General features: G+C 39.4%; 2 protein-coding genes and 1 pseudogene across 4 annotated transcripts in view; 1 reads left to right on the forward strand and 2 right to left on the reverse strand.

Moving 5' to 3' along the window:
* kcnn2 (potassium calcium-activated channel subfamily N member 2) overlaps window positions 1-8,952 on the reverse strand; it is a 74,148-nt gene extending 65,196 nt beyond the window's left edge. For all 3 annotated transcript variants that reach the window (XM_017711209.2, XM_037547672.1, XM_037547671.1), the window contains exons 1-2: window positions 8,308-8,952; window positions 4,222-4,317 (exon numbers count right to left, since the gene is read on the reverse strand). In XM_017711209.2, coding sequence (XP_017566698.2) covers window positions 4,222-4,317; window positions 8,308-8,925 — 714 coding nt within the window. In that variant the 5' untranslated portion in view covers window positions 8,926-8,952. The remainder of the gene's footprint in view (window positions 1-4,221; window positions 4,318-8,307) is intronic.
* A 953-nt stretch (window positions 8,953-9,905) lies between these two features.
* Window positions 9,906-9,986, reverse strand: LOC119266062 (annotated as a pseudogene).
* A 6,555-nt stretch (window positions 9,987-16,541) lies between these two features.
* smarcad1b (SWI/SNF-related, matrix-associated actin-dependent regulator of chromatin, subfamily a, containing DEAD/H box 1 b) overlaps window positions 16,542-23,055 on the forward strand; it is a 34,522-nt gene continuing 28,008 nt past the window's right edge. The window contains exons 1-5 of the mRNA XM_017711207.2: window positions 16,542-16,997; window positions 18,427-18,562; window positions 18,683-18,761; window positions 21,791-21,839; window positions 22,470-22,561. Of these exons, the coding sequence (XP_017566696.2) occupies window positions 16,949-16,997; window positions 18,427-18,562; window positions 18,683-18,761; window positions 21,791-21,839; window positions 22,470-22,561 (405 nt within the window). The 5' untranslated portion in view covers window positions 16,542-16,948. The remainder of the gene's footprint in view (window positions 16,998-18,426; window positions 18,563-18,682; window positions 18,762-21,790; window positions 21,840-22,469; window positions 22,562-23,055) is intronic.

Here is a 23,055-nt window from a genome sequence, read left to right on the forward strand (position 1 = left end):
TCATAAAATATAGAATATATGCATACCTGCGACTGCTTCACATCTATCTAGATCTGTTTGCTTTAGCTATACACTGAATGCAGGTGAGAGAACGCCAGAATGTTAGCAGGGCTCACATAACTTCAGCATCAAGACGTCTGCAATCACATCAATGCTTTATGGTGTAACTGATGGTAAAGACAGTATTTCATTCACCCTTCCACAGACCAAATAATTAGCGATCTGTATGCTTTTAGTGTCTATTATGTGCACGTTGATGCAGTATTTAAGGTCATTATAGATATCTGGATAACTTATCGCAGGCACCAACAACTATAATTGGGACTCAAGGATAACTTATTGATTTGATACAAATCAGCACTGACTTTTCTTCATATCTTGATTTGGAAGCCACCATTAACTGCTGGAACACTTTGTGCTGATGGAATATCCACAATATGGCCGTGGTGGGCAAAACCTACTGTTTATTCACTGCTATTTTATGACATTCTCTTTATTATATGGAAAAAAATAATAAAATGACTGCAACATACAATGACAATACACAAATTTCTCATACTATTAGTGTTATAGTATTCATGATTGCTTATTTGGCAGCAATAGAAAACTCGAAACAAACTATATTTCTTGGTGGAGGAATTGTTTGTTACATTATTATTAATTATGACAAATTATTTACTGACAATTTGTGTATTTTATTATATTTTATGTTATCACTGTTTTAGAAAATTAAGCCACTTATGTCTAGGCTTTACAGTGATTTTACCACAAGTAAGAGTTTTTAGAATCACAGTAACATCTCCTGGCTTAATCGTGTATTACTTGCATATAGCAATATCTCATATCACCAAAACCTGTAACATGCAAGTAAGCCCTCTAATCAATCATAACATTGTTTATTCGTGTCTTAATGAGTGTTGCGTAGATGTTTTGATCAATCAAGGCATTAATATGATCCAACTGATGTTATTTTTTGCCATAAAAATGCATGTCTTTAACACACATTAAAGGTTTTTGATATATTGCAAGCTTTACTGCAATTGCAATAGACCAATCAATAAAACTGCAATGATTTTGACTATATTGTGCAGCACCGGTCACTCTGTTCTCTTCTTAAGCACTATAATTCCTGAAAATAAAGAATAAACATGAATATATAAGCTACAAACAGCAGCAGCTTTAACCCTACGTTTTTATATCTGCTGTGTTCCAGCCGTGGCAGCAGCCTGACGCTGTTTTTTCCTCTTAATGAAGCGACGGCACGACATACACAACATACAGATGCACGAGCCACAAATACTGACTAGCACCAAGAAAAAAAGCCCCCAGTGCGTAACGCTACAGCGCTCTGACGCAAGGTCATAAAATTGAGTTTTGTCCAAATGCTGGAGCTGCTCATTGGAGCCGACAGTGCTGGGCTCTCACTTAACCCTTTAGTGGCCAGATTCAGTGTGTATCCACCTTACACAGAACACAAAAAGACATAGAGCTTGAAATTAGCTCTGAATAGCCCTGAAACCTTTTACAGTCCACTAAGGCTGTATAATATGGACATAAAATACGATGTTTGATAAAGATATCACATGAGAAGTGGTAAATTATTATGAAAATAGTGCTCCTCTGACTGGATATGATGCAAGTACAGATGTTTTATCTAACTAACTTTTCCTTTAAGGAAGCGGCAAATACAAAATTACAAAAGCTTCATTCACTATCGCGCAAAATAAAAAAAATGAAATACTAACAGCTGCTTAAATCAGATCTGCAAGCATTATTTGTGCACTGACACAAAGAGGGGATAATCAGACCTCCGATAAACTAATCATGATAGCGCTCAGTAATGGCTGAGAGCTCCGCTCACCACAAAACATGTTCAATATTGCTTTTACTTTACCAAACACTACAGTCTTAAACACCACAGAACAGGTTTAAATGCAGCTTTCTGTCAGTCACTCCACTTTAACTCTCTCAGACATTAGTTTTTATCTTGTTTCAGCAGATTAGTAGTTAGTCAGAATCTAACCTGTACTGTGGTACTTAAAAATGACAAAATATTACATTAGAATATGTGTATAGTTACCACAGGTACAAAATGTGGGGACCAACACTGAGAGGCTAAAGCCTACATACATTGCTAGCATCATATAAAAGTTGCAGACTTGATTTATAACACTAGGTTTACAAAGTACGAGTAGAGTTATCATATTCATGGCTAATGCTTTAGATATTAGTATTAAAACACAAAAACAAACAACACTATTAAAATAATTACATATCTGACCACTTTGTTAAGTCTTACGCTTCCTACTTCATTAACCCTATTCCACAGCAGGAAGTTCTCATCCCTGCCTTTTCTTCCCTAATTGCTCGCTGGCAGCTCAACACAGTTGAGTCACAACATTTCACACACAGAGAGTCAACATCTGATTCATTCCTAGTTCATCTGATAGCAGAGACTCCGGAAAAATACTTTTTTGATCACATTTAATCAAAATATCTCAGTCAGCTTCTTTTCTTTCGGCAGAATGGCCACTAGGGGGCGTGCAGAAAGGGGCTAAGCCCAGCTGCACACACACAGAGCTAAGCATACGTGCATTGTATGCACAGCACAATGTGACTTGCGTTGGAGATCCAATGGAAAATATCATCAATAATATGAGCCATGTTCTTTTTTTGACAGCCATCCTGCTATCCCACAAAAACTCACAATATCAAAAAGTGGGTCTCCACCTCTGAATTTGAAGCAATGATCGTTATATCTCTAGTAATGATGCCAAACAATCCAAGATTTTCTGCCAGCATACTTATTTGGGTCAAACAGCTGCCCCATCATAAAGCTGTAACAGGGTCAGTGAGCCTCGAGGGGATTTCACAGAATAATTTGATTAAGCCGTTAGGGATGAAATATACACTTCAATCCAACATAATCCACTTAATTCTGTCATCATAACTACTACTTTAAGTGCCCTCGAACACATGTCTTGGGTAAAGAGGATGTGTCACAGATCACTGGACATTTTTATAAACATAGTGTATTGCCAAAAATATGAAGAAACCTACACATCACACCTATATGAGCTTGTTTCATATCCATTTTCAAAATTGCAGGCATTAATCCTTCTTTTATAATGGCGTCTACTTTTCTACAGAAGAAGAAGGTTTTCCACAAGATTTTGGAGTGTGTCTGGGAATTTGTGCCTGTTCAGTCAAAAGAGCATTTGTAAAGTGCGGCACTGATGTTGGACGAGAAGGCTCACAATGAATGTTCCAGTTCATCCCAAAGGTGTTCATTGGTCAGGGCTCTCTGTGCAGGCCACTGGATTTCCTCCACCCTAAACTTTTTATGGAGCTTGCTTTGTGCACAGGTCACAGTAATACTGGGAAAGGAAAAGGTCTTCCCCAAACTGTTTCCACCAAGATGTGCAATTGCGGAAAATGTCTGTATGCTGTAGCATTAACGTTACCCTTCACTAAAGGGGCACAAACCCTGAAAAACAGCCCCAGACCATTATCCCTCCTCCATCAAACTTTAGTGATGACACAGTGCATTCCGGTAGGTAGCCATCCATCAGACTCCAATATAATGAAGCATGATTCATCACTCAAGAGAACACGCTACCACTGAGTCCAGTTGTGGCATGCTTTACACCACTCTAGCCGACACTTGGCATTGTACATATTGATCTTAGGCTTGTGTGCAGCTGCATGACCATTGAAACCCTCTTAAGTAGTTCCAGAAGCACATTCTTGTGCTGATATTGCGTCCAGAGGCAGTTTGAAACTCTGTCGTGAGTGGTCCAACAAAGGATTGATGCATTTCAGCACTTGGTGGCCCACTCTGAGTTTAAGGGATTTACCGCTTCATGGCTGAGCTGTAATTTTCCCTAGAGGCTTCCATTTAACAATAATAACACAGTTATCCAGGGCAGATCCAGCAGGGCAAAAGTTTCATGAACTGACTTGTAGCAGAGGTGTCCTATGACAGTGCCATGTTTAAAGTCACTGAGCTCTTCTGTGCAACCCATTCTACTGCCAAAGTTTATCTATGGAGATTGCCAGGCTATATGGCTGGTATTTATACACCTGTCAGTAATGGGTGCAGCTGAAACACATGAACTCAGTAATAAGGAGTGGTGTCCACATATGTTTGGCCATGTAGTGCAGCAAAAAATAATGGTCTTAGTAAAGCAGAAAAAGTGTAATCTGAATATAGTTAGTTACCTGAATCTCTCTGGCATGATAGATGATGATCAAACCGAGAAGGATGATTGTAGAAAGGCTTATCAGGCATTTTAGGGCTAATGAATACAAGGAGTCCTGAAAAAGAAGCAAAGAAAAGACATTCAGCTCATTCTATTTAAAGCAGCCAAACACACATGCAAAGTTTCAAGTACCCACAAGTCCTATCCTTTTACCTACCGAAATATTTATGTGCGTAAATGTTCATTAAGCTGGGACATGCGCATCAGAACCAATCCCTTAGTGTTTTCTGTTTCTAACTGCTCTGAAGCAATTGATTCCAATTCACGTCATTCAGACAGATACAGCTGCATCTTCTAAAAAAAATCCCTGACGCTGTAAAAATAAGCTGCAAGGGTGCTTTAGGGAGCACATCTTCTCCCTTCTGACCATAACGGACTTTTAAGGACAGTGAAAGCTTATTACTGAGTGAAAGACAAGCAGAATGACCTTTTACAACATTTTTTTCCAGTGCACTTTACAAAATGATCATTTTGCTCAAGACTGTATTGGATTTTGACCTACAGTTGTGTGCAAAGGTTTGAACATTTGTTCAGATGACATGCTTTGTTGATTTTCTAAGTGAAAATAAGTTTAAGGGGGATCACATCTTACATTTTTCTTGAATTTCATTCTTGTCCCTGAGATCCACTTATAATGTCTGTGTGGGTTTGTATGGGTTTGTTTTACAGGGCCACCAACTTCTCTTTATTCTCTTCGAGTTAAAGGGCTGTTTTTGTCACTGTGTTTTTAAGCATGATGTATGTAAATGAGACTGGCTGCTGGCAGTCCAGTCAGAAACACTTTATAACTTCAGGATGAGTGGGTGGAGTTAAACTGCTGTATGGTGGATGGGCGGGTATATGTAAATGAGTGGGTTTTCATGACATCACAGCAACAATGAATTCAAAATTGGCTGTTTTTGCAATTTAATTTCAATATATGGCCTGGGCAGTGAATGGGATGTTTTAAAACTTTAACAGTGTTAACAAACTATATTAATATTTCTTCTTTTTTAAAAATTGGTTTTCTATGAAATGGGCCCTTTAAACAGTTTCTATTCATTTGATTTTATTTTTCAGTATGTTAAATTCAGCAAATAAACATTAAAATGTGCAGAAATGTGTTCTCTGTATAGGATGTGGTTACTTATTTGCATCAACACAGCATGTAATTTGATCAAGAGTGCCCAAACTTTTGCATACGACTGTATACGAGTCAGCATGCTTATTATCTAGGTATTAAAGTAATTAAACAGTTATTAAATTGAAGGTTTGGTCATTAACAATGGTGTAACAAAAAAGTTCAATAAAGTATTGAAAAAAACGCAAAACACATGAATGTAAAAATGCACTCTCTGACTCTCTGACTCTCTGAGTCGTTTACGATATATCAGGGCAAGACTTTCGGGATTGTGGTTTTTGGGGGTTTATTACCAAAACTCAATAAAATGACCAAATATTACAAGCTATTATTACAGATGACATAATAATCAACCCAACAATCAAAACACTGCAAAGTTAAATGGTTGAAATGTAAACAAAGTCATTCAGAGTGATTTGGTGTAAAATGTTCTAGAGAAACTTACCGAGTCACAATTGTTCACAGTGGTGGTGATAAGAACCAGATGTCCACCTCTAAAAGCTCCCTCACAGAAAGTTAGCACATGAAATGGTTATGACTTCACTGCCTGATGTCAGACACATTGTTTTACGATAGATTTTCAATCTAATTTTGAACCAGAATGCATTTTAATGCTCATTCATGGTGGAGGCACCATGCAGGGCACTGTAAAGCAAAATGCCCCGAAAGAAAATGTATTGTTTTCAGTTTTTCCACTATTTTATCATCTTCACTATTACATATAAAAACTCAGACTTGTGTAGGTTCACTGGTGGTTTTGGATAGTAAATAAAACGTCTATATCTGTTTTGTATTCATGGTGCTCCCTGGTTCCTATCACCACCGCTGTAAAGAGATCTGAGTCTCTAAAATCAACCATTTCACACCAAAGCGCACTGAACGACTCTGTTTACATCTCAAACACTCAAATTTGACAAATTTGAAACCCCACATATATATATAAAAATGACATTTTTGAATTGTGTCTCTCAATGTTACTGTGTAAGTCAAACAGAGTAAGTGTGGTTTCAGTGAAATAAAGTGATTTGTCAGCTTTGCCTTCTTCAGCCTGCCTTCGTTTATGTTAGCTGGTTAACACTCTTATTGGCTTTAGAAATGACTTACATTTTGTATGTATATCTGGTTCTGTGAAGAACTTTTTAAAAATGGCACTATGTAGAACTCTAAGAGTGTAGATTTAATATATCTACTAATCTGTGTTGCTTCTTTCCCCTTCAGTGAACATTAGCATATTACATGGAATTAATGCATGCATAAACATGAACGGTCAGTTTAATTAGCATAACTCAATTACTTTGTGTCTATGATTCATTTGTATTAACTGAGTGCAAATTACTGAATGAAGCCAGTTAATAGAACATTTTAAAGTAAAATTTTACACCTCATTAGTTTGAGTTCTTCAACATTTTAATGGTTGTTTGAATGGCTGTGCTGTTCTTCTCTATATGATGAAATCCTACTGTACACGGTTCAATAAAAAAAAATTCTACATAGTACCAAAAATGGTTCTGCTGTTGTTACAAGTCATAGAACCTTTCTTTGTAAAAAAAAAAAGCACTCTTAAAAGGTTCTTTAGTCAGGGTAGAGAACCATGTAGAACTATTACAACTTAATAAACTTTATGCCTATTTAATTGAATCTCTACACAGTTAAATGCTTCTTCTTTATAAGGGAGAAACTGCTATTTATGGTTCTTTAAAGAATCTTTTAAAAATGGTTCTATATACCTGGTACCAAAAAGGGTTGTGCTACTGTTACAGGTCAAAGATCCTTCTGAATGTTTAAATAGTTCTTTGCACAGTTAAATGGTTCTTCTCTAGGAAGGAGAAACTGTTATATATGGGTCTTTAAAGAACCATTTAAAAATGGTTCTATAGCCTAGTACCAATACGAGTTCTGCCACTGTTACAAGTCAAAGATCCTTTTGAATGTTTAAACAATTTTTATGTTATTAAACATGACTGTTCTTTACAAAGCCTTTTTAAAATGGTTCTATATAGAAAGTATTTTTTTAAAAAGTTTTTACTATTGTTGCAAGTCACAGAACTGTTACTGTAAAAAGCGTTCTTCATAGGTCCTTTTGTGAGGCTGGAGAACCATGGAGAAGCATGACAACTCAAAGTACTTTCTACATGCTTAAATTGTTCTCTGCACAGTTAAATGGTTCTTCTCTGTGTTAACTGTTATTTATGGTTCTTTAAAGAAGCTTTTAAAAATGGTTCCATATAGACGTAGCACCAAAAAGGGTGCCACTAGTTCCACTAAGATAGGTTCTTCTTTTTTTAAAGAAGCAAGTCACAAAACTATTTTTCAAAGGTTCTTTAGTTTAAATAGATTGTTGTGCCGTTATAAATGACTGAACGTCACAGAACCTTTTAAAACAGTTCTATAAAACAAGTAAGTACTAAAAAGGTTCTGCTGTTGTTGTGAGTCACAGAATTATTTTTGCTCTTCAAAGGTGTCTTCAGTGAAGCTAGAGAGCCATGTAGAACCATAACAACTCAAATAACTTTCTGCATCTATAATCAGTTAAATGCTAAACATTTAAACATTGTTCTACATGGTTCTTTAAAGAAGCTTTTAAACTGGTATTAGAAAGTATCAAAAAGGGTTCCACTCATTGTCCAAAGTTAAATAACATTTTCGGGCTTATACAGAACTCTCCTCTGTTAAGAATGTAGATTTAACTTAAATCTACTAACTTGTGTTGCCTCTTTTTTAACGTCCATTAAACACAGGCGTATTAAGTTGAGGTATGCAAAACACTCGTATGCATAAACATGATGAGTGGGGCTCATTAGCATAACTCCATTCACTTTTTCCTGTGATCCGTCTGAATTAACTGAGCGCGCTTTACTGAATCAAGCACCGAGGCGGATACAGTGAAATGCTGGCGGTCCTCTGTTTTAGGTGCAGTGGTCGTACCTTGCCGTACGCCCCCCACGAGAGCTCGGTCTCTATGACCATCACCACGATGCCGAACATGCCGAAGATGAGCGCGTAGTCGCTGAGGCGCTTGCGCTTCTCGAACAGCGCCCTGCGGTGGCCGAGCTTCTGGCCGATGTTCTGGTTCTTCTTCTTGCCCGATTTGGCGCGCTGCTGCCCGGCCGCTCCGCCGCTCGCGCCCCCGCCTCCTCCTCCTCCTCCTCCTCCACCTGCTCCTCCGTCGGGCTTGGAGGAGGACACGGAGACGTCCGGGTACGGCGCGGCGTCGCTGGCGCACGCGCCGGCGCACGCGGGCCTCAGCGGCTGCGACTCGGAGTCGAACTCGTGCAGGCTGCGGCGCATCACGCCGCCGTTATACCGGCTGCAGCCGCTCATGGCCGCGTCGCACTGAGCAGCAGCGGCAGCAGCGGGAGGCGGAGGAGGAAGAGGAGGGTGGAGATGAAGAGGAGGCTGAGGATGAAGTCTCGAGCAGCTCGCATGGCTGGAGGGCGCGTGCTCGCTCGGGCTCGCGCTCGCCTGGCTGCCTCGGTGCCCGCGCTGCTGATGCTGCTGATGCTGGTAGTAAAGCTCCGGCCGCAGCCGCAGTGGGCTTCCCATCGCACGCGCTGCCCCGAGCGGCGGCGGCGGCGGGACGGGAGACCACGCGGCTACCGGAAACACAGCCCAGCGCGCGTGCTGATTGGAGGAGAGACGGAGAGAGAGAGAGAGAGAGAGAGAGAGAGAGAGAGAGAGAGAGAGAGAGACTGTAAGATCATTCAGAAAACACAGTCTGATGCAGGAATAATAAAAAGTTGAAACGTTATAACGGTGTTATAAAAAGGCACAATAAATGTATAACAAAAAAGCCATAACGAACGTATTATTAAAAAAGGTGTAATAAAGACATGATGGAATTAAATTGAAATCAAGTGTAATGAAATGTATAATCCATTATAACATAAAAGGCTACAATAAACATAAAAAGATGCAATAATGGTGTAACAAAAGGCATAATACACATATTGAAAAGCTGCAAAATAGGATGTAGTAAAGGAACAGTCAAAGGCAGTGCAGGCGAACTGCCGCTACATATAATTAAATAACACAATAAAACTACAGTAAAGGTGTAATTAAAAACAAGACATAATAAAGGTATGACAAAACACATAACACAAGATGTAATAAAGCTATAATACATGTATTATAAAACAAGGTATTAAAATAACTGTACACTCTTTAGCACAAAAGGGTTTTATATAAAGAACTCTTGAAGACCCCCTGTTTTTAAGGATGTATAAAGGCATAATAAAGGGCTTAATAACCATAAAAAAACTAAAAATAGATGTAACAACAAACTAAGTAAGTGATACTTTTTAAATCCCACAAACAGGGAAATTCCACCTCCGCATTTAACCCATCCGTGAAGTGAAATACCACATACACACAAGGGGCAGTGAGCCTGGAGTGGTGGGCAGCCCTATCCGCGGCACCCGGGGAGCAATTGGGGACACCTCAGGTCATGGACTGTCAGTACTGGGGATCGAACCGGCAACCTTCCGGTTACAGGGCCAGTTCCCTAACCTACAGCCGACAACTTCCCCAATGGTAAAGTTTTCAACCAGCAATGATCGCGCCTCGGATTAACCTCACAGGCTACAATATTGCCTCTGCAAAAGCATGGTGTTAGGTGTTAAAAGTGTAGTAAATATCTAATTAAAAAAATATCTAATTAAAAAAGATGCAAGGTAATTATAAAGAATATGCTATACTTAAGGCATTAAGTAAAAAGAAGTAAAAAAAGAATAAGGCAATGAAAGGATGCAATGTTTTCATTTTTAATATTATCTTTGGTGGTTAAATCTGGCAACATTACGCTTTGTTTATTTTTCTATGTGGAATTCTATCAAAATCAAACGGGCTACATTCCTAAAATAACTCAAATAATTTGCACTTGAGTTATAGCAGGGAGGAATGGAAGCCTCTTTCTGTACTGTGCTGTATTTGTGAACTGAGTGTTTTCTCTGCATGACAGTGAAAGAAGGGGAGTTGAAACATGATATTATTGGCTAATGTCAGTTGTCTCGCCCGCTGGTGCATGGTGACATCATTAAAAAGATAAAGACTTTTTACAGGCAGGGCAAAAAGCATTATATTTTAATGGAAGCCTATGAGAAAAACTCAGCTATGGCACACTCTTAAAAGGATTGTTCTTTAAGGGCTCTTTAGGAAAGGCCATATCTAAGCTCTGTACAGAACTATTTGCATGCTTTAATGGTTCTTTGCATTGTTGGAGAATGTGTTGTACATGGTTCTATGTGTAACGCGGAGTGATGAGGCGGACACATGTGTGGAGGTAAGCGACTTTTATTAAGGGCAAATCCAGGGCCGTGGTAAAAACGGTCCAGGGTCAAAGAGCCAATACGGACAGATCGGGGTTCAGACATGACAAACTATAGACAGATTCAAACAGGGCAAGGACATACAACAAAGACCAATACATTCATACAAAGACCGGCAAACACTAAGGGCAAACACAGGGCTTAAATAACAAAGGGTAACCAGGGACAGGTGAACAGAATCAGGGGCGGAGCAACCAAACAGGGGGCAGGACTTAAACCAAAACAAATGCACATGGACAAACAAACAAAAAGGCACATGGAGTGGGAGGAGCCAATCGTGACACTATGCAAAGCCTTATACAAATTCAAAAGGGTTCTTCTATTGCTATAAGCTTGACATTGTACCCAATAGAAGAACCATTTTTGGTGCTCTATGGAACCATTTTCAAAAAGCTTCTACATGGAACCATATACAACACATTCTTCATCAATCAGAAGAACCATTTAAACATGCCAACAACCTTTCAAAAATGAATTCCACCAATTTTAGAAAACACATTGGCATAATTCAGTGTATGAATGTAAACAGAGCCATTCAGAGTGGTGAAACGGTTGATGGTAGAGACTCAGGAACCAGGCTGTGGCTGCAACAGAAATACATTTTTTAGAGGCTGAAAAAGTAATTGGACAAACTAACAATTCTGAATTAAATTGTCATTTTTAGTACTTGACCAATCTTTTGCACTCAACAACTGCCTGAAGTTTGGAACCCATGGTCATCACCAGATGCTGGTCAGATGTAATGCCAGGCTTTTACTGCAGCCGTCTTCACTTCCTCCAGTGAAATGCATGCTGAATTGGAGTGGATCAGATGATTAGCCATTGCAGAACATTCCACTTCTTTGACCTAAAAAGTCTTTGCCTTTGCAGTGAGCTTCAAGTCATTGTCCATTTATAGTGTGAAGTGCCATCCAATGAGTTTTGAAGCATTGACTAATTCAGACCAGATACCAGTACCACTGGCAGCCACGCATGCCCATGCTTTAACACTACCTCCACCATGTGTTACAGATGAGGTGGTGGGCTTTGGTTCATGAGCAGTTCCTTCCCTTCTCCATGCTTCAATCTTCCCATTATTCTAGTGCAAGTTGACCTTTGCCGTGAGATGTTGTTTCAGAACTATCCTGTTATAGATGTTTTTTGGTAAACTCTAATCTGGTCTCCTAGGTTTATCAGAGATAAACCCCCTGTATTTAATCTAGTGAAGTCTTCTCCTTATTGTTGACCTCCTGGAATGTGTTATTTATCTAGCCAACTCCTCTTAAGGGACTTTTTCCCACAGAGTCATCCACCACATTTGTTTTCCATGTTGTCTCCTGGGCTTTTTGGAGCTTTTGAGCCCACCTGTGTGTTCTTTCCTTTTAACCCTTACATGTCAATGATGTTGTATGTGACATCAAAGGTCGTAATACATAAAGGAATACATCTCAGGAATGCTGCATGCTTTCTATTTTGCCCAGAAGGGTAGCATCATGCTGTCAACAAGTCAGGAACGCAGAGTCTGATTGGTCGACAAGTTAGGAACACAGCCTCTGATTGGCTGTCAGACTGAACCCAAGGTTAAACGGAAGGAAACGGCTAAGCCATGATAACAACAATGATAACTCTTCAACTTTGAGAAATGAATAAATCATCACAAACATTAATTGGATTTGTCATTATGGCTTTATTTTACAAAATCTCCAAAAAGACAGTGAGGTTTTGACAGTGAGGATTGAGAATGCATCAAATAGTTGCTTAGGCCACAGTTAATGTCCTGAAAAATATAAATGATTTACGGTTCAAGATTCAAGTTTGGTTTATAGTAATTGTATTCAGAAAACAGGTCATTCAAAAAAAAAAAAAGTAAACTAAACTAATTCCTCATCTGATTTGGATGTAAATTTCTTTATATTAAAGCTGAATGTCTGCACATTGAGCTCATATTCATTATTTCATTTTTACTCCAACACTATGGTAGAAAATTTGTCCAAATGTTTGTGGACCCAACTGAATGCAAACATAGCTAGCTCGTGAACATTGCCTGAGGAGATTACAAAAAAGTGATTGTGAACTGACTCATGTAAAAGAGTCACTTGTGAATTGCTCATTGCGTGGCTTTGAGTGATGCAATTCCAATATTCCAATATTCAAGTGATTATTTTTAAAATGAACATATGAAAGCGAAACTAATTTAATGGTCTGTTAGGTTTGCTTGTAGTTGGAGTAATGCAGCGCTGCTAATGCTAAATCAATCTACCGCTGTGTTATTGAACCCTTCGGGTAAACCGACGTTCAACAGGAGGGAGACATTCATAATTATATATATCCAGACAACGCTGGCCAGTCCAGACCAATATAAACAGGCTTTTACTTTATGGAAATGCGGATAAGATTAATTATATTTTGGGTTAAGGTTAGATTTAGGCCTGCCATAAACCCATGAATTATGCAAAGGGTTCTTTACATAGAACCATTTTCTTTACTAAAGAACCCTGGTTCTATATGGCACTTTTTTAAAAAAGAGTTCAATAAAGCACCAAAAAAGCATGATATCATAACAATAGAAAAACCCTCTTTGGTGATATATAGAACGCTTTCCAAAAAGGTTCCATAGAGAACGATCTACAGCACAGCCTGAAGAACCTTTTCATGATACAAGCAACTCTTTAATCAAGCAAAGGGTTATTTGAGTATTCATGGTTCTATATAGAAAGCAGCAGAGTGAAAGGGAAGGTTTACCAGACAGTAGTGCGTCCTGCTATGATGTATGGTTTGGAGACTGTAGCTCTGTCTAAAAGACAGGAGGCTGAGGTGGAGGTGGCGGAGATGAAGATGCTGAGATTTCTGTTGGGAGTGACAAGGATGGACAAGATTAGAAATGAGCAGATCAGAGGGACAGTGAAGGTGGAGCAGTTTGGAGATAAAGCCAGAGAGGCCAGGTTGAGATGGTTTGGAAATGTGTTGAGGAGGAATAGTGGATATATTGGTCAAAGAATGTTGGAGATGGAGCTGCCGGGTAGAAGGAGAAGAGGTAGACCTCAGAGAAGGTTTATGGATGTAGTGAAGATGGAGATGGTTGGTGTGAAAGTAGAAGAGGCAGTGGATAGGGCAAGATGGAGGCAGATGATCCACAGTGGCAACCCCTAAAGGGAGCAGCCGAAAGAAGAAGAAGAAGAAGAAGAAGAAGAAGATGGTTCTATATAGAACCTCTCTTTCACCAAAGAACCCTTGAAGTACCATCTGTTTTAAGAGTGTGACTCATGCAGAGCTTAGATTATGGACAGTTACCTGTAGCATGAATAACTGAGGGATCATGAGTTCAGATTCCAGTGATGACCCTGCTTTCCACTCTCAGGAAGCTGAGAGGAGGACGCCTGAGAGCAAATGAAGGAAGAAGAAAAAACAATAAAACAAGTTTGCAGCCAGTTGGTTTTTTATTGATACTCATTACACTCACAATTGCATTATGAGGGAAGCATATATGAATCACAAATTCAGTAAAGGAATACAGCTCTTGTAAGCAAAAGAACACAAAAACAAAAAGGCACATGTCAAATTAAATCATTCACAATTTGTTCAAGACTCATGCAGCTCTAACAGCAACAATAAAAGATGATACTTCAAGTGTTCTTTAGTAAAGGCAATGGTTTCATATTTAAACAGTTCTTTGTATGATGAAATGGTTCTTCAGGTGGAGAGTGTGTTGTATATGATTGTACAAAGAAGCTTCTTGGAAATGGCTCTGTATAGCACCAAAAAGTGTTCTTCTGTTATATAAAAGCTTAACACGGTAACAATAAAAGAACCCTTTTTGGTGCAATACTGCATCATCTATGCTGGCAAGGGTGCTGCTCATGTGTGCCCACGGCCCTTGGGGATCCACCAGTGCTGACGCTGCATGTTCAAATCTTCCATCACCTGACTCTGAGGCTGCATGTTCAGGTTCTCCAGGGCCATTGGCTTCCCCAACAGGCAACAAGAGGCACACTGCTCAGATTCTCGGGTTTGGCTCCGGCACTAGCCACCACAAGTGGCTTCACTTGTCCTGGGTCCAAGCCCAGTGTTTCCTTTCTGAGGTTGAGAAAGGCCCTGGCTGCCAAGTGGAAGTCCAAACCGGAATGTGTGCAACATGTATAGGCGCAAACCATCACAGCTGGGAGCCAGGTCCTTCCACTCACATCGACTCAGCCAGCGGTCACAGACTTGAGCTGGACTATTTGCACTTCCCAGTTGCTGCCTTAGGTTTTGCAGAATTGACTGGTGTGGTGTCCCCTCTTCTTGCATCGTCTGCACACTAGTTGCTTCACCGCCATTTGCTCCGGGGCTGCTCTGCATGAGCTCCCCGAGCTCCTCTGCCACACAGCACTGTGTTACTAGCCTCGTTGTTTTCTTACTCTTTCTACTCTCTCTGCTTTGGTGGCAGCTGCCGTTGTGGCATGTTTCATCTCAGCTCCTCTGGCAGCAAAAGAAAGTAAAGAAAGTGCTGCAGTGCTAACTTTGCAGATTCCTGTGCAGTCTCCTCAAACACTGGATATGCCTGCCGAACCATCGTGCTCAGCTCTGCCGCTACTATGCTTATGCTCTTCCTTTAGCGTCAACCTCTCCAGCAGCAGCTGTCTGGCCATCCACACCACTGATGCCTGGATTATCACAAGAGGCCTGTGGTCAATGCTGCTAGGTCATCATGCTGCTCCGGCAGCAGATCCACAAGCACATGCAGTGCTTTTCCCTCCAGTGCCAGACACAGCTGCATCACAGTGAAAGCCGCTGTCAAGCTGTAATGCTGGGTGCAGCTGCGTGGAACGTAGCTTCCATGTGCCTTTGCTGTTGAAGCACACCTCCTAAGCTTCTCACAGTAGCATGGACAATGATGCACACCACAGTATTTTTACATGCTGTATTGCAAAAAAAAACCCCAAAGAGTCATTCTGTGACTTCTGTCTAAAAACAGGAAACAAGATCACATTAAAAATGAAATGTTCTAAGCTCTCAAGTTGATCTGAACAGGAAGAGCTATTAAGGGGAGCTTTTTTCATGACCTGCATGGAGCCATTAATTAAGAGTTTAAAAGATCTAGAGCCAAAACTGTCCTCACAAAATAAACTTAAAACAATGTCTCAGGCATCAGGCAAAGTATTTATAACAATTTCATGTAACAACTTTCTGTGAGGAAGCTTTTTTGGTTCCTATCACTGCCTCTGTTAACAATTCTGACTCTGCAAGTTTCTCTAGAATGGAGGAATTTACACCAAACCACATTTAAACGGCTCTGTTTATGTCATATTTATTTCATTATGCAGAAAATTTGAAAAATTGGTGTGATTCCCCTTCAATAACCATATCAAAGTCTTTATGCTTAAGGGCAAGTCCTGTTTTTCCAACCATCCATTGAAAAGAATAAATATCCTGCTGCTCATTAAAGATTCATCACAAATATTTTATCTACATATCAATTCATGTTCATTCTTTTACCCCAGTGAAGAAAGCCATGGTCATTTCAAATAACATAAGAGTGAGGAGAGAAAAAGATGTTTTTACGAGTCTCCAGTCAGTTTTAAGTTGTTTTTAAGTTTGTTTTGCTGTGGCAGAGGCAGCTGTATCTGTTTCTCTCTCCACTGAGAACGCGTTTGCCAAAACAATAACTCGCAATACGGCCACCGTAGTTATAAACAGTATGGTTGCGCTTTATTTTTTTTCTCACCCGTGTTTCGACAAGTCCCGCCCTTCTGCTTTTTTGATTGGCTGGTTTTATCCCAAGACTTGCGCTACGATTGGTTAGATGTTCGGCAAACTCAAGTAAGTATCAACCACTAGCCAGTCGCAGCGCAGGATAGGCGGGCTTTCCGGATAACGGGTGCGGGGAAAAATAGCGCTACAGCTGCGAGGATCTTTCAATCAAATTTACATTATATTATTCAAAATATTTCTCATTGACACAACAAAGCAGAGTGGTCTGTCATTTCACAATGTCTCAAAGCTCGCGACGAGGCTCGGCCGATCACTTGTAGTCAGTTATTAACTGAAAAAAAAGAAGCTAAACGAGATTTTAGCTTGTCGGGTTGCCAGATATAGGTAGCGAGAAACATGACATTCTTTGTTAGCTAACCTGGCTAACCGGTTAATTTCGGTACTCCAAAGGAGCTTCAGCGTGACATACTGTGGACTAAATGTCATCTGTTTTGCTTCTGTGAATATATATGAAGTTATACATCTGGACCTGCGGTCTGGTCCGGTTTTTCTGAGGTTCTGCAACTCGAACAATGAGGAACAAAGATGAGCCATTTTCTCAAATTCATGCGGATTCCACCGGTAGGCAGAGACAGTCTGTGCTTTATTTTTTCAGTCCCCTCGTGAATGTATGTAGAAAGTTACCACATTTCTGTCCATTTAACGTACGTTCCTTGGTTGTTGTTGTGTTGACGTGCAAAGTTCACAAATTTCAAGTCACTTTTAGGTTGACAAGTTCATGCACACCGAAGTACAGTTCATCAAAACAGCCCTGGGTTCACTTTTTAAAAAGAAGGTTCTTCAAGGGTTCCTTAGTGAATGGAATGGCAATTATTTAGTAATTATTTAGAACCACGTATAGAGCCTTTCAAAAATGTTTTTGCCTGGTGAAATGGTTTATCAGATTGAATGCGTTGTATGTGGTTCTGTATAGAACCTTTTTGAAAAGGATTCGATGTAGCACCAAAAAGGGTTCTTCCATTGCTACGATGGCAAGCTTGTATTAATATAAGGACCCTTTCTGAATAGAACCATTTAAACATGCAAATGGTTCTACGTTGCCATAGCCATTTACTTTACTAAAGAGCATATGAAGAACCATCTTTTTTTAAAGAATGTAGCTGATGGTAAATCATGAGTTTAATCATGTTTTATTCATGAGCACAATTGTGGATTAAAGTCTTCTTAATTATGAGAAAAATGATTAACTTCATATATGAGCTCCGTTTACTGAATATACTATTATTTTCTGAATACATTTATATGTCAGGTGATATTTATGTGTGTTCAAGGGAAATTTCACCAATTGATCAAAATTTCTGCATAATTCAAGGGTTGAGATGTAAACAGAGTGAGATTGTTTACAGTGGTGGTGATAGGAACCAGGGGTTACCATGACTACAGCACAAATATGGCACATTTCATTAACTATCCAGAACCACCAGTGAACCTACGTGTGTCTGCTGAGCTTTATGTGTAATGTTGATGATAGTAAAGCAGTTAATAAATTTTCTTTGTGTACTATTTTGCTTTATGATGCCCTGCATGTACCCCTCCAGCCAAAATTGCATCTGGACTCACTTCACTGGACTCAATTCACTGGACTTCCCCTTTTCACTAGATTACCAGAAAAGGAAATTTACTACTCATTTAATATGTATGTATTTCAAACTGTTCTTTCAAAATGATCTGAAGCACCCAGCAAATGGCAATGATTGAAGATTCGTATCAGGTCCTGCATACCATTGGGAAAAAAAAACACAAATAAGAGTTAAAAGTGCTTGGAAACAGACACAGTATTATTTATGGGTGTTATATAATGGACATAATGTTAATTATTTATCAAATGCTAAAAGAAATATTCTGAGAATGTCAGTATCACAGTGTACCAACAATATATCACCTATGTTGACCTGTCATCAGCAATGGCATCTGTTGTGCTGTTTACATTAATTTAGCAAAGCTATATATAAGTTGTATCTTAAATATACACTTCTCATTTTTACTGTAGATGTCACAGTGCCAGAAACTCCAGAGGCTAAGCGTCCTTCGGGGCCTGGGTCTGTCAGAGCCACCGATGCTATAACGGTGGATTCATCCTCAGATACGGACATTGAGATATCAGGGAGTTCTATGATGTTAAAAGGGTAAGATGATGGATTTTAGATGGCTTGTGCGCTGAGGTGCGTTCCATTTGTCATGTCCAGTAACTCGCAGCAGGTCTTGAGTTTAATGTATTCTGATTTTTTTGTTGCATTGTCATCCAGGTCAGTGAAGACGGAGAAGAATGTGACTCCAGCTCAGGAAGTGATCTTGCTGTCTGAGGAAGAGGATGATATATCAGAGGTGAAGACAGAGGCAGTGCAGACTTACGTGATGCATCAGATTTAAATGTGTTCATTATTTCCAGATGAATTATATACTTAATTAATATATTACATTAATATATCTGTTCTAGGTTCTATTAATGTATCTGTTCTGATTGATTGCATTGTTTTGCATGGCTGTGTATCTTATTTCCTCAATTTTAACCTGTTTTCATTTTAAAAGCAGCAGATTCTACTGTAGCAATTTAAGTAAACACAGACAGAATGTTAGTTAGTTTTCATGTCCAGTGAGAGGAACAGAGGCTGTGCGTTCCGACCAATGAGTGTCACACAGTCAAATGCGGAAGTTTAAGCATTTAATGACGTTTAATATATTTTGTGAGTGTAAATAAGTGAACACGTCCTCTACAGAGGGGGGGTGGGGGGGGGGGGGGGGGGGGGGGGGTTAAAAGTTATGGCACTAAGCTATATATGTTAAGCAAATAACATTTTTTTAAACTTATTTTATTTGAGAAATTCAACAAAAATGTAATTTTCACATTTTTCACACTTCACACATGTAAAGTTCACACAATTGCATGTGACTGGGTGTGTGTGTGTGTGTGTGTGTATATATATACACACACACACACACATGGACAAAATTGTTGGTACCCCTCAATTAATGAAAGAAAAACCCACAATAGTAACAAAAATAACTTTAATTTGACAAAAGTAATAATAAATAAAAATTCTATGAAAATGAACAAATGAAAGTCAGATATTGCTTTTCAAACATGCTTCAACAGAATTATTTAAAAAAAATAAACTCATGAAACAGGCCTGGACAGAAATGATGGTACCCCTGAAAAATGTGACCAAACGGACACGTTAAATCAAGGTGTGTTCACTAATTAGCATCACAGGTGTCTACAATCTTGTAATCAGTCAGTGGGCCTATATATAGGGCTACAGGTAGTCACTGTACTGTTTGGTGACAAGGTGTGTACCACACTCAATATGGACCAGAGGAAGCAAAGGAAAGAGTTGTCTCAGGACATTAGAAAGAAAATTATAGACAAGCATGTTAAAGGTAAAGGTTATAAGACCATCTCCAAGCAGCTTGATGTTCCTGTGACTACAGTTGCATATATTATTCAGAAATTTGAGATCCATGGGACTGTAGCCAACCTCCCTGGACGTGGACGCAGGAGGAAAATTGATGACAAATCAAAAAGACGGATAATACGAATGGTAACAAAAGAGCCAAGAACAACTTCTAAAGAGATTAAAGGTGAACTTCAAGCTCAAGGAACATCAGTGTCAGATCGTACCATCCGTCGATGTTTGAGCCAAAGTGGATTTAATGGGAGACGACCAAGGAGGACACCATTGTTGAAAACAAAACATAAAAAAGCCAGACTGGAATTTGCCAAACTACATGTTGACAAGCCACAAAGCTTCTGGGAGAATGTCCTATGGACAGATGAGACAAAAATGGAACTTTTTGGCAAGGCACATCAGCTCTATGTTCATAGACGGGAAAATGAAGCATATCAAGAAAAGAACACCGTCCCTACTGTGAAACATGGAGGAGGCTCTGTTATGTTCTGGGGCTGCTTTGCTGCATCTGGCACAGGGTGTCTTGAATCTGTGCAGGGTACAATGAAATCTCAAGACTATCAAGGAATTCTAGAGAGAAATGTGCTGCGTAGTGTCAGAAAGCTTGGTCTCAGTCGCAGGTCATGGGTCTTGCAACAGGATAATGACCCAAAACACACATCTAAAAACACCCAAGAATGGCTAAGAGGAAAACACTGGACTATTCTGAAGTGGCCTTCTATGAGCTCTGACCTAAATCCTATTGAGCATCTTTGGAAGGAGCTGAAACATGCCGTCTGGAAAAGGCACCCTTCAAACCTGAGACAACTGGAGCAGTTTGCTCATGAGGAGTGGGCCAAAATACCTGCTGAGAGGTGCAGAAGTCTCACTGACAGATACAGGAATCGTTTGATTGCAGTGATTGCCTCAAAAGGTTGTGCAACAGAATATTAAATTAAGGGTACCATCATTTCTGTCCAGGCCTGTTTCATGAGTTTATTTTTTTAAATAATTCTGTTGAAGCATGTTTGAAAAGCAATATCTGACTTTCATTTGTTCATTTTCATGGAATTTTTATTTATTATTACTTTTGTCAAATTAAAGTTATTGTTACTATTGTGGGTTTTTCTTTCATTAATCGAGGGGTACCAACAATTTTGTCCACGTGTGTACATACACACACACAGGCCACTTTATTAGGTACACTTTGCTAGTAAAAGGTCCCCCTTTTGCCTTCAGAACTGCCTTATGTCTTTGTGGCATACTTTCAACAAGGTATTGGAAACATTCCTCAGAGATTTTGATTGGTTATTTGAGTTACTGTTGCCTTTCTATCATCTTGAACCAGTCTGCCCATTCTCCTCTGACCTCTCACATCAAAAGGCATTTTTGTCCACACAACTGCCGCTCACTGGATATTTTCGCTGTAGAGAATTCTCCCTAGAGATGGTTTGCGTGAAAATCCCAGTAGATCAGCAGTTTCTGAAATACTTTGAATGTGGCACCAACAACCATGTCACGTTCAAATTCACTTAAATCACCCCCATTCTGATGCTCGGTCTGCATTTAATAAGCAAGTTGTCTTGACCACCTCTACATGCCTAAATGCATTGAGTTGCAGCCATGTGATTGGCTGATTAGCTATTTGTGTTAACAAGCAATTGAACAGGTGAGTGTATATGTATGTATAGGAAAAGCTGTTTTTGAACAAGAGGACATATTCAGTTATTAAGTCATAGCAACATACACTATGCCGCGGTTGGGCTTGTTGATATATTTCATATATTTAAATGAATGCTTATTGTCGTTATGCATACAGGAGTATACAATATAACAAAACATGTTTGGAACATTCTTTTGTGTATAGACAGTGAATACAAAAAAATTGTGATGAGGTGTCATATCAGCACAAGTGTGCAGAAGTGTGGCTGTGTGGTCACTAAGTAAGATCTTTTGTTGATTTTTCAGGAGACCAAATGTGAACCTCAGTTTCCACTGAAGAAGTCTAGCAGTGAAGGTACTGATTCGTTTTAATTCATTTTGGACATTCATACATAACAGAAGCTAAAGTCAGTGTGAATGTGAAACTGTAATGCATTGTCCTGGTACTGTATAAATTACCAAAATTTGTGAGTAAATCTGGGTGTGTCTCTGAGCTAGCTGAGTATTTTCTCTCCATGATAGGTGGGTGTGGTGGGACGGGAGGTGAAACATGATATTATTGGTTAATGTTGTTTTGCCCTGCCTGCTGGTGCACAGTGGAGTAATCAAAAAATCTCAGAATGTTTTAGAGGCAGCCAAAAGTCTTTTGATTTTGATGGATGATTACTGGTAAATGTTTATCTTTGAAATGAGCAGGGATATGAACTAAGTTAATCTGACTGTCTTTAAAGTCTTACTGGGTCTGTTTCCTGGAGGCATCATAGTGTAGTGATCTCTTTAACTGCTAGAGAGAGTTCTGACTAATTCTTGATCTGTGATGCTGTTGGGAAACTCACCTCTGATTAGTTGGGCGCCATCAATACCACTGATTGGAGTGGAGTTGAACGGCAAGTCTTGCTTACGGCTGGCGATGCCGGGTGGCATTGATTGATTGATTGGCTTTGAGAGGTAGACCCTGAACTGACACTACTCTGTCTTGTCCCAGATGGAGTGTGTAAGAGGAGGCAGGAGGAGATGTGTGATGGCCCCCCGGAGAATTCCCCCTCGCAGCGCAGTAAGAAAAGGCGAGAGTCTGTGGTAAGCTCCATTACTTTTGCTGGATCAACATTTTCAAAAAAGGTTCTATATAGAACCATATACAACATATTGTACATCAATCTGAAGAACCATTTCACCATGCAAAAAAATAATTAAGCAGGCAGAGTAGGCTGTATAAAACTCATGGTTCTAAATATAAGCATTGTCTTTACTGAAGAGACAATGAACCATCATGAACCATCTTTTTTAAGTGCATAAGCCTGAAATTTACCTGTAGAAAGGAGTAAATCAAAAAGGTTCAGGTAACAGACAAAGCTAAGCATCGGTTTAAAACTTAGCTAATGTTATTAGCCTAGCCATATCATATTTCACCTTGTAACTTTTAGCTGTCAAACAGTAAGTTTGTAAAGACTTTATTAGCAGATACATGAATGTTAAAATCACTAAATGATGTCCATTGAATCTATACAAATAGTGTGTAAAATGAGCTTGAACGTCCTATGTGCTATAGCTGTGCTTTGTACTATCTGCCA

Source organism: Pygocentrus nattereri, chromosome 18, assembly GCF_015220715.1.
Source record: "Pygocentrus nattereri isolate fPygNat1 chromosome 18, fPygNat1.pri, whole genome shotgun sequence".
Classification (NCBI taxonomy): Eukaryota; Metazoa; Chordata; class Actinopteri; order Characiformes; family Serrasalmidae; genus Pygocentrus; species Pygocentrus nattereri.